This window comes from Ceratotherium simum, chromosome 22 (assembly GCF_057802395.1).
Source record: "Ceratotherium simum simum isolate JZ-2026a chromosome 22, ASM5780239v1, whole genome shotgun sequence".
Lineage (NCBI taxonomy): Eukaryota > Metazoa > Chordata > Mammalia > Perissodactyla > Rhinocerotidae > Ceratotherium > Ceratotherium simum.
Window position 1 is genome coordinate 12,731,274 of NC_141921.1, and position 17,202 is coordinate 12,748,475.

The following is a 17,202-nucleotide window of genomic DNA, read 5'->3' on the forward strand; positions in this document are numbered from 1 at the left end:
AAAACTGTGGTATCTATGGATGTATATTTGGATGATAAACCTATAAAAAAGATGTAAAGAAGTAAATACTATAGTCAGGAAACGGTTACTTACGGGCAGAGGAAGGGGATTATAATTGGTATGGGGCACATGGACAGGACTTCTGGGTGTGTTCTAGTTCTTGACAGGGCAGTGGTTACAGGAGTGTTTGCCTTAGAATAATTCATTACGCCTTACATTCGTGTTGTATGTTTTCTACATTTGTGCTTTATTTTACAATGAATAGAGTTCTAAAAAGAATAACAAGGGAGTGTTACGAACAACTTTATACCAATACATTCAACAACTTAGATGCAATGGACAAATTCTTTGAGAAACACAACTTACCAAAACTAACTCAAAATGAAATTAAAACTCTGAATAGCCCTATACGCATCAAAGAAATTGAATTTGTTATCAAAAACCTCCCCATGAAGAAAAATCCAGACCCAGACTATTTCACTGATGAAGTCTATCAATACTGAATACTACTACCAATCTTACACAAATGCTTTCAGAAAGTGGGAGAAAACACTTCCTAACTCTTTATAGGAGGCCAGCATAACCCCGATACTAAAACTTTTTTTTCAAGTTTATCAGAAAATTGGGGAAAACTGAACACCAACTATATTTCATTATACTGAGGAATTACTAATTTTAATGTACAATAATAGTAATAAAAGTCCTTATCGTTTAGAGATACATACTAAAACTTTTACAGATGAACTGGAATCATATCTAGTTTTCCTTCAAAATAATCTTGGTTAGGGGAAGAGTAACCAAGTGGTTGAGGGAATAAATAAACCAAGACTGGTCATGAGTTGATAATTATTGAAGCTGGGTGACCGGCACATGGAAATTCATTATACTATTTTCTCTACTTTTGTATATGCTTGAAATTTTATATAATATAAAACAAAAAGATAACTGCAAATGATTAAGTGACATTAAATACATAAAAACTACAAGTTCACAACAATAATTTAAAGAGACAGCAAAACAAAATAAAATCATTCAACACCAAGTCGCCAGGACACCAACTTTGAAAGAGATAAATAAGGGAAGAGATTTAAGCGTTTCTCTTGCCATTCTGGCATGAACCTTATTTCAGGGAAACCAAACAGTCCTGGAGGATGTGAAAAAGTTTTTCTGTACAGAATGAGAATAAAAGAAGAAGAAATAATAGCATTAGAAAATCATCATTTCGTAATCCCTGGTGAAATACCAATACATAAAATGGTCATTAATGGATGGTAAGACAATGTGGTGAAAAGTTGATGGGGAACTCTATCATGCAGGATCAGGCTATCACCACCTGAAAATGGAAGGAGCCTGGGACCTGAAACAGGCAGTGGAGGAGAGCTGTCCAACCAGGAACACCTGTGCTCCTGTGTAAGTGAAAAATAAAGCTTCATTGTGTTAAATCACTGAAATATGGGGCAATTCATTATAGAAGTTAGCTTATTGTAAAAGTATACCATTTATATATATTAAAACACATAAGCATATAATTATATATATTTTTAAAGATACATACATATTCAAACACATACTGAACACATGTCTGGGTCAGGGAGAGGAATGAGAATAGGCGTCAGGGATCAAAAGAAAATAAAGCAAGGGGCCTAGGATTAACTGATGATGAGAATTCACCATGCCCTGAGCAGCATGTTTTAACCATTAAGGAATTAAAAAAATAATAATTTAAAAAGGAGACAACTAATCTACCCTTTCCAGAGAGAGCCCAGGCTAATTTTCTGGTAATTATCTTCTGCCTTGAGAAGCACAGAATGGTTCTGGAGAGGAGGCAGTGTTGAAGACAGAGCCCACTGGAACCCTTCACCAGGAGAGTCTCAGGAGCGAAAAGTTCCCTAAACTGAGAGTTTCTCCCAAGTCCGACATGCATTCTCAGCTCCCCCTGGTAGTGATGATGCAGGAGGCACTTGCTATTCCCCAGACATGGGGCCTGGACCTGGCCACCACCCCATTGGCACCACCCTTCACGCCAGGTGGAGGGAGGCTGGACCAAGCATAGAGGTTCATTCTGGGCCTGAGTGCATTCTGCCCACCCTCCATCTCCTCCTGTGGTAGGCCGAATAATGGCCCTTCCTCCAAAGATGCTCATGTCCTAATCCCCAGAACCCTTGTATGTTTTACCTTATACGACAAAAGAGACTTTGAAGATATGGTTAAATTAAGGATCTTGTCATGGAAAGATGATCCTGGATTATCCCAGTAGGTCCAAAGTAATCACAAGGATATGTAATCACAATGTAATCCTCATAAGAGGAGACAGAAGAATTCGAAAGAGAAGACGGAAGGATGGAAGCAGAGGTCAGAGAGGAGAGAAGATACTATGCTGCTGGCTTTGAAGATGGAGGAAGGGGGCATGAACAAAGAAATGCAAGCAGCTTCCAGAAGCTGGAAAAGGCAAAGAAATTGATTCCCCCCTAGAGTCCCCAGAAGGAACATATGCCTGTCAACACCCTGACTGTAATTTAGCCCAGTGAAACTGATTTCAGACTTGTGACCTCCAGGACTGTAAGGTAATAAATTTGTATTGTTTTAAGCCATGAAGTTTGTGGTAATTTGTTACAGCAGCAACAGGAAACTAGTACACTGCCTCTATGCTGGGCAGCATAACCTGTTCTCCAAGGAGAATAAGGTCTGTGAGAGTGGGGAGTGGGGAATCAGAGATTTCCTGGAAGCCCCTGCAGTCAGACTGACCTAGGTTCATATAGTTTATTTATTATCTATCTGACCTTAAGCAAACGTCTAAGCAACAATACATTGTTAATAATGCATTGTTTATAGGGTTGCTAAGAATTAAACAGAAGAATGTTTTAAATTCCTGTAACTACCTAATTACCCATTTTTTAAAAAATTTATTTATTTTTTCCCCCCAAAGCCCCAGTAGATAGTTGTATGTCATAGCTGCACATCCTTCTAGTTGCTATATGTGGGACGCGGCCTCAGCATGGCCAGAGAAGCGGTGCGTCAGCGCGCGCCTGGGATCCGAACCCAGGCCGCCAGCAGTGGAGCGCGCGCACTTAACCGCTAAGCCACAGGGCCGGCCCAACCCACTTTAAAAAAAAATAAGTCACATCTCCTTGTGGTTTACACACATTCATTCCTCCATTCATTCCACAGGTGTCACTGGACGCCCAGTACGCGCCTGCACCACGCACACAGTGAGCTTGTGTCCACTACAAGCCCCAAGCATTTCTCACCTCAGCTGCCACTGAGCTTCCAGTCAGTCCAGTGCTCCACCTCACTGCCCCCACCCTAAATGCACGCCCTTACACTTGCCCATTCACATGGTCTCACGTCTCCTGGATGGACTCACCCTGACCTGCACCACCCCTTACCCTCCCAGGCGAGGTTTTCGCAACTGCCATGAACAGTCTCATCTCTGCCATCACCCAATTGTGCCTATGCAATCGTGCTGTCAACCCTGGACCTGGGGGGCTCCCCAACCCCACAGGACCCATCTGGATTTCCTAATCTCAAGGCTCCCCATCTCCACCCCACTTCTAACCTCCAGCTCTGAAATGCTGAACTCTCTGCCCCCACGACGTCTGGGCCTACTGGCTCTCTCCAGAAAAACAGTTGGTCCAGGATTGATTTTCCTTGTATCTGCAGTCCAGATTCGTGCATCCTTACCCAATCCAGGTCCCAGGTTCTATTTCCTCAGAGCCTAGAGCTCTTTCTCTAAACATAGAGCTGCCTCTCTAGAGTGGGGTGAGAACCCAAATACTAAAACAGGAAGAAAACTGCTTTTGGTCCTTTCAGGCTTAGGTGGTATTGACTGGGTGGGGTGGGGGAACAGTCTGGCCAAGTGATGGCATTGTGGGCAGGCAGGCAAGAGATCTGCCTTCTCTGACCTGGGCACTGCCACGGATTTACAATGGGTGGCACTGGGCAAGTCTGTGCCCTCTCTAGGCCGTCTCTCTAGCCTGTCTGTGCACTGAGGGGGTTGGTCTTCTGTAAGGCCATACCGGTATCTGAGCCTGGAGGTTCCATCCAGCTACCCCTGGCAATGGTACATAACAGCCACCAGAGGGCGGGCAACCTCTTCAGTTCAGAAGTTTGTAGACTAAATGAACAAATAAGCTTCAAAAGGAAGACAAGACTTCCAAGTGAGAGAGTAGTTTACCCAAGGGCACACTACAAAATGGCAATAGAGTAGGAAAAGTGTATTTGAATTCCCAGCCCAAGGGGAAGTCAGGAGCCCCAAGACCAGAAGGGGTGGTAAGGAGACAGCTGGTGGGCAGTAGAGGAGAGGCTAAGAATATACTTTAGAGATTTCAGTCACTTTCAGGGGAGGAGAGGAGGAGAGACGGTCTTTAGGGGAGAGCCACAGACTGAACGTATTGCCCCAAAAGGATTGGGGTGGGGGTTGTAGAACAAGACTTGAGGAGTTTCGGGGAAGTGGGGATGATCAACTTGGCCTCCTTCCCTTCCTCAGCATAGAATGAAAAGTAGAGAAACTGTAGGAGTTACTCTAGCATTTGGGGAAGACTCCTCCAGCTCAGGAGGGCACAGCAAACAGGCAAGGATCACCTGACATCCTTTTCTCTCCTTTTTGCCTTCCAGTAGTCTAGTTCCAGGGCCCAGGAAAGACAGGGACCAACAAATGGGCAGTTACCTGGGGTTCAACAGGTTAATCTCCAAGCATTCATTCTCTGACATCAGCCACAGCCCTCGTCCTCCCCCATCTCTGGGCCTGTTCCCTCCCTGTGCCCCAGGTTGGCAGATTCCCTGAATTCCTTCTTTGATATAATTCACTAGGGCCCTGAAACCCAGGACCAGAACCAGTCCCCTGCTCCCTCCTCAGGTCCCAGGAGTCTAGGGCTTGCTATAAGGGAGGAAGGAAAGCCGCCTTTCCCTCATCTCTCCCCACTCCCAGGATATGGGCCCTAGGACCAAAGAGCCTCTGTCTTTCCCTGCCACGCCCCTCCACTGTATCCCAGACAAAGGGATTCCTTGTGTCCCAGCCTCCAGCAGGCATCCTTGTGACCAAAGGGTGGGAGGTCTGGGGCAGGGTGGGGGAAGGGGAACCACAGGATCAAAGAAGACACCTCCCCCCTTTGGAGATTCTGGTACACCTTCAGAGCTCTGAGAGAGACCTCCAGCTTCTCCTCCCTCTGGCTCCCATCAGCAATGAGGAGAGAAGGCTAGGGAACTCATCTGCATATAAAAGGCCTGAGGCCCAGTGGAAATGGAGAAGGTGGAGACACAAAGGCTGAACCTCCTGGCAGACAGATCTGGAGCTAGAATACAAGAATGTGGGCAACCCAGGGGCAGGGTAAGATGGACAAACTGACTTTTGAGAGCAATAGGTGGGCCCCTGCCAGTTCCCCTCCCTGCAAGCACAGATATAGGAGTGCTGGCACCAGACAGGGAGGTGGCCACAGAGGAAGTGAGACCCCCTAGGATAAAACGAGAACACTCTGTTTAAAAAGTAAGAATGTTTCTGACAAACATCTGAGAGTAAAACTCTCCTGCCAGGAGGAGTGGTATGTTTCCACTCACAAGAAGTAATGGTATGGAGAATAAACATACATGGTTTCACTTAGCAGCAGCGGCTGAGACACCCCTATATTGACTTATCACCACTAAAAGACTAGTACAGAGGAAAGGCCAATCCATTCCGGCAGGAAATGACATCATCCACCAGACAGGAAGGGATAGTTCTACCAACCCCAAAGGCTTCTGGGAGGGCCAATCCATGGAGGGTTGGCCCTGAATGTCCACGTCCCTCCGCAATCCTCCATCTTGGCCAAGAGGGGCCAAGACTCCTAGACATTGGGTAAGGTAATTACAACCCCACCTCTTCATCTCCTAGGGGTCCGAAATCCCTGAAATCCTTACCTAGTTGCGGGGGGAAGGGGAAGAGATACCATCATATCAGAAGCCACAGGTCAAGCCTCTAGAGTCAATGTATCTATGGAAACAGCTCTAGAGACCCAATAATTGAAGGATAAAGACAGAGCCTCCCCAGGAACCAGAGGGATGGTGAGGCCCGGTGTCCATGGTAACTGATTTCAATGCAGCCTCTTCCCAGTCCCAGATTGAGGGAGAATAAATTTTGATGGAGACCAGGACCTAGTGATGAAAGAGCCATAGGAATACAAAAGGATGGAAAAGTTGTTACAGGAAGGTCACATCATCCTGGCACTGCCCCCAGTACCAGTGGGCCTCAAAGCCCAGCTTGGCACTCTCATCCTCTGGTAGCTCAGGAGGTACACCCTGGAGCCCCTCCCCTGGGGGCTTCCACACAGCCCTCAAGTTCCCTAGTCTGGTGGCTGTCAGATCCACCTCAGTCCTAGCCCTCTCCCCAGGTATAACCTTTGCCCGGTCCATCTCAGCACGGGGAGCCCCAGGGGGGCCCTGTTCATCCAGCTCACTGGGGGCCACCGTGTCCAGGAAGCTGCCGATGGAGACACTATCTAGCCGGTCGGTGGAGCCGGTGTCTGGCAGGCTGTCCCAGCTGCCTCGCCTTGAGCGGCCCGGGCTCCCGCCTGTCAGGCTATATTGGCTGCTGGTGAGGCTGCTGCAGTGGCTGGTCAACGTGCCTCGCTCCTCCAACAGCCAGCGCACCGCCTCGATGCCCTCGTTCAAGGTCACCAGCTGCTGCAGGATCTTTACGTCGATGGATCGCAGGTAAGCCTGGGGGAGTGGGAGAAGGAATCAGTCCCAGGTTCTGGGCCATACGTTTCCCCAATGTTTCCGGAGGCCCTATCTTGTGGTCCACCCAACTATGCTTCACCTTGAAGGAGCATGGAAATAGAATGGTTTGGAGTGTGAGCTTTAGAAGCAGACAGATTGCTGTGTAAAATCTCAGCTCTACCACTCATTAGCTATATAACTGTGGGCAACTTTCTTATCTTCTTTGAGCCTCGGTTTCCTTGTTTGTAAAATAGGGCGAAATCACTCACCTCACAGGGTGGCTGTGAGAATTCTGAGATGCTTTCTATTAAGTAGTCAGCACAGCGCCTGGCACAGAGTAAGGTCTCAGTAAATGTGAAGTACTGTGTTAAAATCTGATCCTACTGAGTTTTGAACTTCATAGTTAGGGTATTAACTATTGAACTGGTTCAGATTCACCAGTAAGACTTAGAAACGTTTAGCCACATAGACTGATGGGGGCCATGTGTTAACTGGGAAGTAGACTGGGCCAAAACGAGGCAGGAGCTGGAGGATATAGAGTTAACCTGGTCCCCCAGTCCCTTCAGGGTGTTGGTGGCAGTTGTTGAGGGAGGGAGGAGTTGGCTAGAGCTTCGAAGGGTCAGAACCCCGCTGGCTGGGGCTTCAGGGCTTCCCTCCACCACACAGCAGTCTCCCCGTCTGTACTGGGAGTAAGTCTGACTTACTGGGTAATCTCTAGGGTCTCTTTCAGCTCAGATGCACTGAGTTATCTTCCCCAAGCACAAGTCTGAACCTGTCCCTCCCCTGCTCAAGAGCCTTTATGAGCTTTGCACTGCGCTTAGAGAACAAAATCTAAACACTTCAGCAGCTGGCATTCCAAAGCCTGTCATAATGCGGCTCTTGTCCATCTCTCTAGCTTCACCTCCAGCACACTTCCCTGGGAACCCCAAGTCCTGCCACACATGACTTTTTAAATTTCGTTTTATTTAGTTTTATTTTTAATCAAAGTAATAGATGATTCAAGAGGCAAACACTTCTGCAAGATTTATTATGAAAAGAAACAGTTCCCCCATCCTAGTCCTAAATCCCACCTTCCAGAGACAACTACCATTAATTTTTTAGCTGTTTATTTTGGTACTTACCTTCTCATCTCCAAATAACACACTACTTCTTGATTTTTAAGTTTTAGGTGTTTTCTGTTGACTTCCCACACAAGAGAAAGTTAAGGATTTAACTCTTTCATCCTACCCCCCCCTCCTATGCCATACAGACACCCTTCCCATCTCCCCACATTCCCAATATATGCAATAAAATTAATTATTCAGTATTTACCTTATTAGAATTCGGAAATGCTATTGACAGCTAAGCCATGTGGTTTACTATGGTTACTTACAACTTTATGTTTTCCCTAGAATAAGAATTATTATTATTATTTTGCTTAGTTTGCTACATGGTTATCAGTAAGTCATCCCCAAACTCTCTCCCAATTGTCTGAATTTCCCTCTCAAGGCTTTCTTTTTTTTTTTTTTGTGAGGAAGATCAGCCCTGAGCTAACATCCATGCTAATCCTCCTCTTTTTGCTGAGGAAGACCGGCTCTGAGCTAACATCTATTGCCAGTCCTCCTCCTTTTTTTTCCCCAAAGCCCCAGTACATAGTTGTATGTCATAGTTGCACATTCTTCCAGTTGCTGCACGTGGGACGCGGCCCTAGCATGGCTGGACAAGGGGCGTGCCAGACGCGCCCGGGATCCGAACCCGGGCCACCAGCAGCGGAGTGCGTGCACTTAACCACCAAGCCACGGGGCTGGCCCTCTCTCAAGGCTTTCAAACACATCATATATCCTGTCTATTCTACCTTCTTAGAGGCAGCTCTTTAGGAGGCTTCTGATCTGCTCCAATCTGTCCCTGCTGCACAACTGTCCTCCAGGGATCTCCCTTCACTACTACCTTGGGGATTCCCTTTATCTCTTTCCTGAGTTGGATCCTGTTTCCTGGATCCCATGTCTTCTTTCTTGATTTACTCCTTCATTTGTGTGTGTGGTGCTTTTCCTCCAATAGCGTCCTGAGGAAGGCTGCATAGGAAGTATACTTGTTGAAGCTTTGCATGTTTTAAAATGTTGTTATTCTCTCCTCACACTGTTCACAGCTTGGCTGGGTATAGAATTCTAGGTTGAAAATAATTTTTCCTCAGCATTTAAGTAAGGCACTGTTCATTGTCTTCTAATTTTCAGTGTTATACTTAAAAAGTTTGATGCCATTCTTATTCCTGATCCTTTGTATGTAACCATCTTTTCACTCCTTCTAGATGGTTTTAGGATCTTCTCTTTGTTCCCAATGTTCTAAACTATCACAGTAATTTGCCACAGTGTAGGTCTATTTTCATCCATTGAATCAGCCACTTGTTGGGCCCTTTTAATCTGGAAACTCATGTCTTTCAGTTCTGAGAGATTTAATTTCTCTTTTTTTTGGTGGTGGGGGGATTTGCCCTGAGCTAACATCTCTTGCCAATCTTCCTCTCTCTTTTTTTTACCCCTCCCCAAAGCCCTAGTACATAGTTGTATATTCTAGTTGTAAGTCCTTCTAGTTCTTCTATGTGAGCCACCACCACAGCATGGCAAATGACAGATAAGTGGTGTGGTTCCACGCCCGGGAACCAAACCCAGGCTACCGAAGTGGAGTGTGCCAAACTTAACCACTAAGCCATCAGGGCTGACTCTAATTATTTCTTTGACGACTGTTTTTCCTTCACTATTTTTCTGTTCTTTCTGGAAATCCTATTATTTGGATAGAGGGCATCCTGGACTGATCCTCTTTTTTTTTTCTCTTCCAACCCTCTATATTTGTTCTAGTTTCTGAAATATTTCAATATTATCAACCCTTCTACTGAGGTTTTCATTTTTTCCTATCATGTTTTTATTTCAAAGACTTGTTTCTAATTCTGTTTTCCTTTTTATATCTTACAGTTTTTGTTCATGGCTGTAATATTATCGCTTACCTCTTTAAGGATATAATTAATGATTTTTATAAGTTCTCATCTCCCTGTATTATCTCCACTTCATTCAAGTTGCTTTAATCTGTTTGTTTAGGTCTATATAGTTAGAAGGTCTCAGGAGACGTCTTACGATCTTCAGGGGCTGCTTACACTTCAGAACAGTCTCCAAAGAGCTGACAGTGGACTCTGTGCATGTGTGAGGCCTGCCAGCTCTGAGCCTCACTGAGGGTTATCTGGCTGGGCTGTTTGATTGGATAAGGCCTGAAGTCAGTGTCTTCTGTGTTTTATTTCTCTTGGGTTCATCATCCTTACCACATTATACCCATTTAGAGAGTATAATGTAAGCAAAGCTGCCAATATTCTGGGAGCCAAGTAGGGGGAAAGGCTGGGAGGAGTATTTCATAACCTTTAGTACATTTTTATTTAATCCCTCTTGCCCTCAACTTTGCTTGGTGTCTCCCACTCTGAAGACCTTTGGTTCTATTTTTTGGTAATATATATCACTTGATAAATGTTTATTGAATTATTCAGGAAACAACTGCTTTACTCACATCTACAATGATAAACCAGAATAAGACCAAGTATTTTTACACTGAGAAAAATATAGCACTGGAATTAAACAGACCTGGATTCAAATTCCAGTTTTGCCATTAATGAGTCATATGAAACTGGATTCTTTTCCCCCTTTAAACCTTCATTTCTTCATTGTAAAATGAGGATACTATCTAATTTCAAGGCTTACTTTAAGAAATGGAAGGAATATATTGTCAGGCAGTATGCTATGCATGTTAGGTATTAGTCAACCAATAAACGGTACTCTTTGGCTTTCCATATTACCATGGTTAACTTATTTACTATGGCATAAGCACAGAACAAAATTTTGCACCTGAAATTATTCATGTTTTTGGAAGAATATCACAACTCTAATTCAATTAAACAAATGATAATTGGGTACCTGGATTTTCTAATAATTACAAAGACAGTGGAGAAACTGTCCCTGCTTAACAGAAGCTTACAGCTTCAATAAGGAGATGTGGACATAAAGAACTGAAATACCACAGACTATACAGACTATTAATGACATATGATAAAAGAGACTATCTTCAACTACTTCATACTGGAGACAAATATATTAACAGTGAAACCAACAGTCCTAGTCCTGACCAAACTAAATGTATTACACAAACTTCTCACACTAACCATGCTTCTCCTGCTATGCTTTCCCCTTTCCCCTCCTCTCTGCCCCTTCCCCCCTTCCTTCTGTTCTATTCTTTCCCAAACGTACATCTCCAGTCTTCTGCTGGGATAAAGGAGTGGCTGGCACCTGGTCGCCCAGTTAGGGAGGGGATCTCAGAGTATGATTCTTAAACAGATATTCACCGACCCTCTTGTTTTCAGCTCCACTGGCACCCTCAATTCCAGAAATATGTGGTGCTTCCAACTCCTGAGAACTTTGAGGGTTTCCGTAGTGCAAAATGGGTTGCTTTTCAGGTTTCCTCACTACTGGCTAGGAATTCAGCTTTTTTCAGGTCTCCTAAATTAATTACCACTCTTCCTTCTTCTGTTCAGCTTCCAAAACTTTGTTCCTATCATCTTCTCCCCGTTCTTGTTGTCATAATGGCTTCATGGCTTTTAAAATAATCCTCCTACTGGTTTTTTAGTGGAGTTTCAGGAGGGAATGAAGGTAAATGCATGTGTTCAACCTGCCATCTTGAACTGGAATTCCCACTGACTTTATTCATTCTTCAAGGCCCAAATCAAATGTCACCTCCTCTAGGAAGTCTTCCCTGCCCTTCCTCAAGATGGAATTAATCCATTCAGTCATGGAACAATATTGAGCGTTTCTTATAGGCATAGCATTCTGTTAGATAAAAGAAGAAAAGACACCATTTCTTGCCCTCAGAGTTCACAGTCTAGTGGGTAAGATAAGACAATGACCCAAGCACTTAAAGTACAACACAGCAAATGAAGGGGAAACAATTGCAGCACAGAGGACTGTGGATACCTAGAGGGCCAAAATTCAACGAGGGCAGTAAGGAAATGCTTCCTGGAATAAGGGACATGAGTGGAGACTTGAAGGTTAAGTAGGACTTAGCCAGACAAAGTGGTGGGGAGAGGCATTCCAACCAGAAGAAACAGAATGTGTCTCCTCCAATTCAAAATGGCCTTTCCAGAGCCCAAATCTGACCATGTCACTCTATAATGAAGATTGTTCCAGGAAGCCCTCCCTGGGTTCCAGCAGCACTTATCATCCCGTACTAGAGTTATTAGTTGTTATCCCTCCTTCCTGAACCTAGACTGTGAGCTCCCCGAGAGCAAGTCCTGCCCAGTTCACTTATGGTGTTGAGCCTAGGACTGGGCAGGTCGGATTCAGCTCTGGGATGCTCCTGCCTTTACTATCTTTGGGCCCTCTGCTGGTTCCAGGGTTCAGGGGTTGGGTTTTACCATGTTGGTGGGAACAAATCTGAGGACTAGATTCTATAGTCCTGTGACAGTGGGATTCCCTGACTGTGACAGCATCACTCCCCAGAATAGAAGCAAGCAAAGCTTTCTTGCCAGAAAAAGAAACACTCATTTCACACCATCTCTTTGGAAACGGGATAAACAGCTCAGGAGAGATGCAGCCTCAGAGGCCACTCCAACCCAATTCTCTTCCCAGGGGGATTCAGGTTGCTCACTCCTCCCCTTAACATGTCCACATCAGACTCTCTGCCCAGCCCTGAGGTCACAAGCATGGCTCCCACATCACTCAATCCAAATCAGGCCCTGAGGTAAAAGCCCAGAGATCCTCCCAGCCCTAGTTCCCTGGTCTTGGATTGAGATGCCCAGACTATTGTTACTAGGAAGGCTTTTAGAGACCATCTGGCCCCACAATCCCCTGACCCGCATCCCCCAAGAAGCCCCAAAACTGAGGCCAGGAGAGTGAGGGCCCTGCTCAAGATCACAAAATGATTCAGGAGCAGAGCCAGGACTTGAACCCAAGCCTTCCCCCTCCTTGCCTAAAGCTTTTCTTTCCTCAAACTGCTCTGTGGGGGCTGGCTGTCATAGCAGCAGTTTTTGGGTGGGAGGCTTAAGTAGCCAGAGGTTGCCATTGTTTCCACTCCCCATATATTTCAGAGTCTGGCTGGTTCACTAGACCTTTGAGTAGGGGAGGGAAGCAGCAGGGAAGAGGTTAGAGGCAGGGATGACCTTGGCCTCAAGGGCAGGCCTGCCCCCTCCCTGCAGGAGAGGGACAGCTGAAGGACAGGACTTAGAGGGCTTGGGCCGGTTCTGCCACAAGCGGCTCCAAGGGAAACCTCCTGGCCCACCCCTTGTCCTCCCCAGGAGCAACCCAGTGGGCAGGGCAGAGCCCAAAAAGAGATCAATGACATCCTGGCCCAAGGAGGGAGATAGGAATGGGGCAGGGATCCTTGGGGCACATAAGAAGCCCGACCCTGTTCTAGCCCCTAGAAGGCTCTCTCCCTCATGCCCTTCATGGACAGCTCAGGGCTCCAGGCCAGGCTGAGTTAAGAATGCGGAGAGACCTAATCAGGGCCCCAGGCCAGGCTGGGTCAAGAATGCAGAGAGATCTAATCAGAAGTTAAACGTACCAGGTTAAAATTTACAAAGGTGATCTCCACCAAAGGCAGGAAAGAGTTAGAGCCCAGGCCCAGCTCCTCCACTGGCTGCCTGTGGGAACTCAAGCAAGCCCCTTAACACCCGCCAGCATGTTCCATCTGTGAGACGGGGAATATGAGGACTGCTTTTCTCACTTCAATGACATAAAATGTGTTTTAAGTGTCTGGTACAAAGCAGGTCTCAATGGGAAAGATGCAAAGTGTAGGCAGATCATCTGGGTGCAAAGCCTAGCTCTGCTTTTTACTTTTTATATGACCTTGGGCAGTTACCATCCTCTCTGTGCCTCAGTTTCTTCATCTATAAAGTATCACTTACCCAATAGGTTGCTGTGAGGATTAAAAGAACATCTTGTCAAGTGCTCAGCATGATGCCTGGCACATGCACTTGGTAAAACTTAGTTTCCAAAGCAAGACACTCTAGATAGGCTCTTTCTAGGCCTTCAGCTAAAAGTACAATGAGGCAAAGCCAGGCCCCTCCCTGGGTGGACACAGTCACAGCCCCGCTCTGGAGAATTTGGCACTTATCTCCAACCTTCAAGGCCAAGTGCACACATGGCATTCAAATCCTTCCCCCAAGGAACCTTCCCTGATTGCTCTGCCCACAAGGCTCTCTCCAGCCTCTCAAGCTGTCTGGGACCCCATGACCTCCCCCCCCCCACCCCTGCTGCTCCCTCACAGCTCAGCCTGGCACAGAGCTGGGCACACAGTGGGGCTCCAGGAAGATCTATTGGCTGACACACTCACTGTGGGCTCCTGGTTCTGGGCCAGAAAGTGGCTGGCAATTCCTCAGTTCCCCAGAACCGGCTGCAAAGTGGTGGCAGATGTAAATCAGCCCCTTCACCGGAACCAGGGCCCTAGGGAGCCTGGGGGGGCCCCAAGTGCCCTTTTGGCTCTGAATCTAGACCAGCAGCAACAGGGAAGGGGGAGGGTGCCTGTTTCCTCCTCTTCTCCCCAAGGAGGTACAGACGAGATCCAAATATCCAGCGTACCTGGGGAGCTGGGGGGAAGAGACTGAGTCAGTGACCCGGCCAACACTGATGGTGCTGCTGCTCTGTCTGCTAAGGTTCCAGGAACTTTCAAATACTTTAAGTGGGTGTGGGGGGATGTTGGGGAGAGAGGATGTTTTTGGTGGCCCCAGTCCAGGCAGTTTTCACCCAAATCCCTTCTGTGCTGAATCCTGTGTGAATACCGGGGCCTCAGAGGAACAAACCCTGGGCCCAATTTGCAGGAGGAGAAAAAACTGGTTGCCCTGTAATGGTGGCTGGGGGATAGGCAGCCCGGTAGTGAGGGGTAGGGGGGAGATTTGTGCTGTGCTAGGTTCTCAGGGCATCCCAGTTCTCACCTCTCTCCTCCCAATTATTTGGCAGAAAAAACTTCCAAAAACCTGTGCCTCCCACCCCAGGTCCTCAGGACCCATCAATACCCCACTCATCCTTGGGGTAGGGGTGAGGGGTGGGAGTGGGGGTGCGGGGGGTCTGTAATTAATGGACCCCAGGGTGTAAGGATTGATCTGGGAGGGATCCTGAGGAGTCAGGTGGGGAATTTTAACTCTCTCCTCTCCAGCCCAACTCTGGGGGCGTGAGTCCGTCCCTTCCGGTCCTATGTGGGGGGGCTCCGTCCCTCTGGCAGGTGGAGCCCACACTCACCAGCTCCATCCTCAGCGCCACGATCTTGTCCCCCAGGCTGTGGCCCGTCCTCGGCGCCCCCGGGAGCATCAGGGCGCCAGAGGTTCCCGGTTCCCACTCGCCTCGCTGCAGCCCGCGGAGCAGCCCTTCAGGGGTCTTTCTGCCCACCTTGCCCTCCACGTCTCGCAGGTCAGGCGTCTGGGACTCCGCAGTCCCCTCCATGCGGGCCTAAGCCTGAACAGGGCTGGGCGGCCAGACGCCGGGATCCCGCTCCCGGGGGTCCTCCTTTCTCCGCTGCTAATGCGGAGCGGAACCGGTGGGTCCCCGCCCGCGCCGCGTGGGGGCGGGAGGAGGGCGCCGTAACGCTCAGAAAAGCCGCGCAGGACACTGTTTGCGTGTGTACATATGTATATTCGAGTGCTGCGCACGCTGCCTCTGGCCCTGGAATGCGTGCGGCTGGGCGATTCTGGGTTTGGACTTGAAGGAGCCCTCGGAGAGCTGAACGCCTTCTCCCTACCCTGGCACTGAATCCAGCCAGGCACACAGCAGGCGCCCAATAAATGTTTGCTGAATGAACGCTAAGCATCCTCAGTTAGAGATATGGGAATTTAAGGAACAGTGATAAAAGAGCTGCAGAGGGTTTCGGAAGGCTTCCTGGAGTAGATGAGCTGGGTCTAAAACAGTGATTAGAATTTAGCTAGTCACTGACACACACGCATACACCCACAGTGTGGCCGCTGAATTTATTTATTTATTATTTATTTATTTATTTTTTGGGGGAGGAAGATCAGCCCTGAGCTAACATCCATGCTAATCCTCCTCTTTTTGTTGAGGAAGACCGGCTCTGAGCTAACATCTATTGCCAATCCTCCTCCTTTTTTTTTTCCCCAAAGCCCCAGTAGATAGCTGTATGTCATAGTTGTACATCCTTCTAGTTGCTGTATGTGGGGCGCGGCCTCAGCTGGAGAAGCAGTGCGTGGCTGCGCGCCCGGGATCTGAACCCCGGGCTGCCAGTAGTGGAGCCCACGCACTTAACCGCCAAGCCACGGGCCGGCCCCTGGCCACTGAATTTAGACTAAAGGAGTGGAAAGGAAAGTTCTTCTGGCCAATGAGGAGCAACCAGTATTGAAGCTGAAGAGGTCCACAAGGGCCAGATCATACTTGATCTTGATACTGATGCTTCTTAAGCTTGACTGTGCATATGAATTATCTGAGAATCCTGTTAATATGCAGATTACTGTTCTGTAAATCTGGGGTGGGGCGTGGACTTCTGCATTTTTAACAAGCTCTCAGGCAATGGCCATGCTGCTGCTCCAGGGAACACACTTTGAGCAACAAGGTAATGGAAAATGGTTCTAAGGTGCTTAGATTTTATTCCACAGGTAATGAGGAGCCATGAAAAACTTTTTATGGTTTGGCTTGGTTTTGGATTTTAATCCAAGTAATTCCAGCCCATGGTTACGGAAGGATTTACAATGAAAAGATAGTTACCCCTGCCCTATCCTTTCCCACCTCTAGTCCCACTCCCCAGAGGCAACCACTTTTAGCTATTTTTTTCTGGTGTTTATACCTATAACACCACATAGGTTTATACTGTATCACTAGTTCTTCATTTTAAAAATTGTCTACTGACTTCCTATTATGATAAATACAACTTACCTTACTTACACTCCTTACTTCCCTTCTTCCATTGGCCCTATTTATTTCTATCATTATTTTTAGTTCATTCAATGGTTACCTTCGTAATTTTAAGTAATATATTTCTCCTTAACATCTCTTGATTCATGAAAGGGTTTTAAATCAGAGATTGACAAAACAGATTTCCTTTTTTGAAAAATTACTCTGGATTTTGCAAGAAGAAAGGATTGGAGGAGTAAAAATCTGGAGTCAGGGAGAGCAGTTGGAAGGCAAGAAAACGAAAAGGACTGCACCAGGGGCTGGTTGTGAGGTTGGAGAAGAATGACACCAGAATGAAGGACTCTTTAGGGGGTAATATTGACAGGATTTGGTGACTAATTACACTCATTTATTTATAGTGGCATTCAATAAATATTTGTTCAAAAAATGACAGATTTCAATAAGTATTATGGAGAGCCTACTATGTGCTAGCCATTGTGTGTGGTGCAGAGAATAAAGTGATGAGCACACAGACGTGGACTGGTTGCTGAACAGAGAAGAGGAATCAAGGGTGACTCCCAGCTGTTTGGCCTGAGGCCATTCACCAAGGAAGGGAGCCCAAGAAGAGGTCCAGGAGTGGGAAGAGATGATTCCAGCAGGAGTCGTGTTGAGTTGGAGGGGC

General features: G+C 46.9%; 1 protein-coding gene across 2 annotated transcripts; it reads right to left on the reverse strand.

The window, feature by feature from the left end:
• Positions 1-223: 223 nt before the first annotated feature.
• Positions 224-15,250, reverse strand: LURAP1 (leucine rich adaptor protein 1). Of its 2 annotated transcripts, XR_015555758.1 has the most exons (3): positions 14,925-15,011; positions 6,960-7,017; positions 6,584-6,690 (listed from the first exon to the last, which is right to left on the reverse strand). XR_015555758.1 is itself a non-coding variant. In XM_004442037.3 (2 exons), the coding sequence occupies exons 1-2, from the start codon at positions 15,123-15,125 to the stop codon at positions 6,172-6,174; spliced, it is 720 nt and encodes a 239-aa protein (XP_004442094.1). In that variant the 5' UTR covers positions 15,126-15,250; the 3' UTR covers positions 224-6,171. The 2 variants fall into 2 exon arrangements, 1 of the variants encoding a protein (XP_004442094.1); XM_004442037.3 differs by lacking the exon at positions 6,960-7,017 and having other exon boundaries at positions 224-6,690; positions 14,925-15,250.
• Between the last annotated feature and the right edge of the window lie 1,952 nt (positions 15,251-17,202).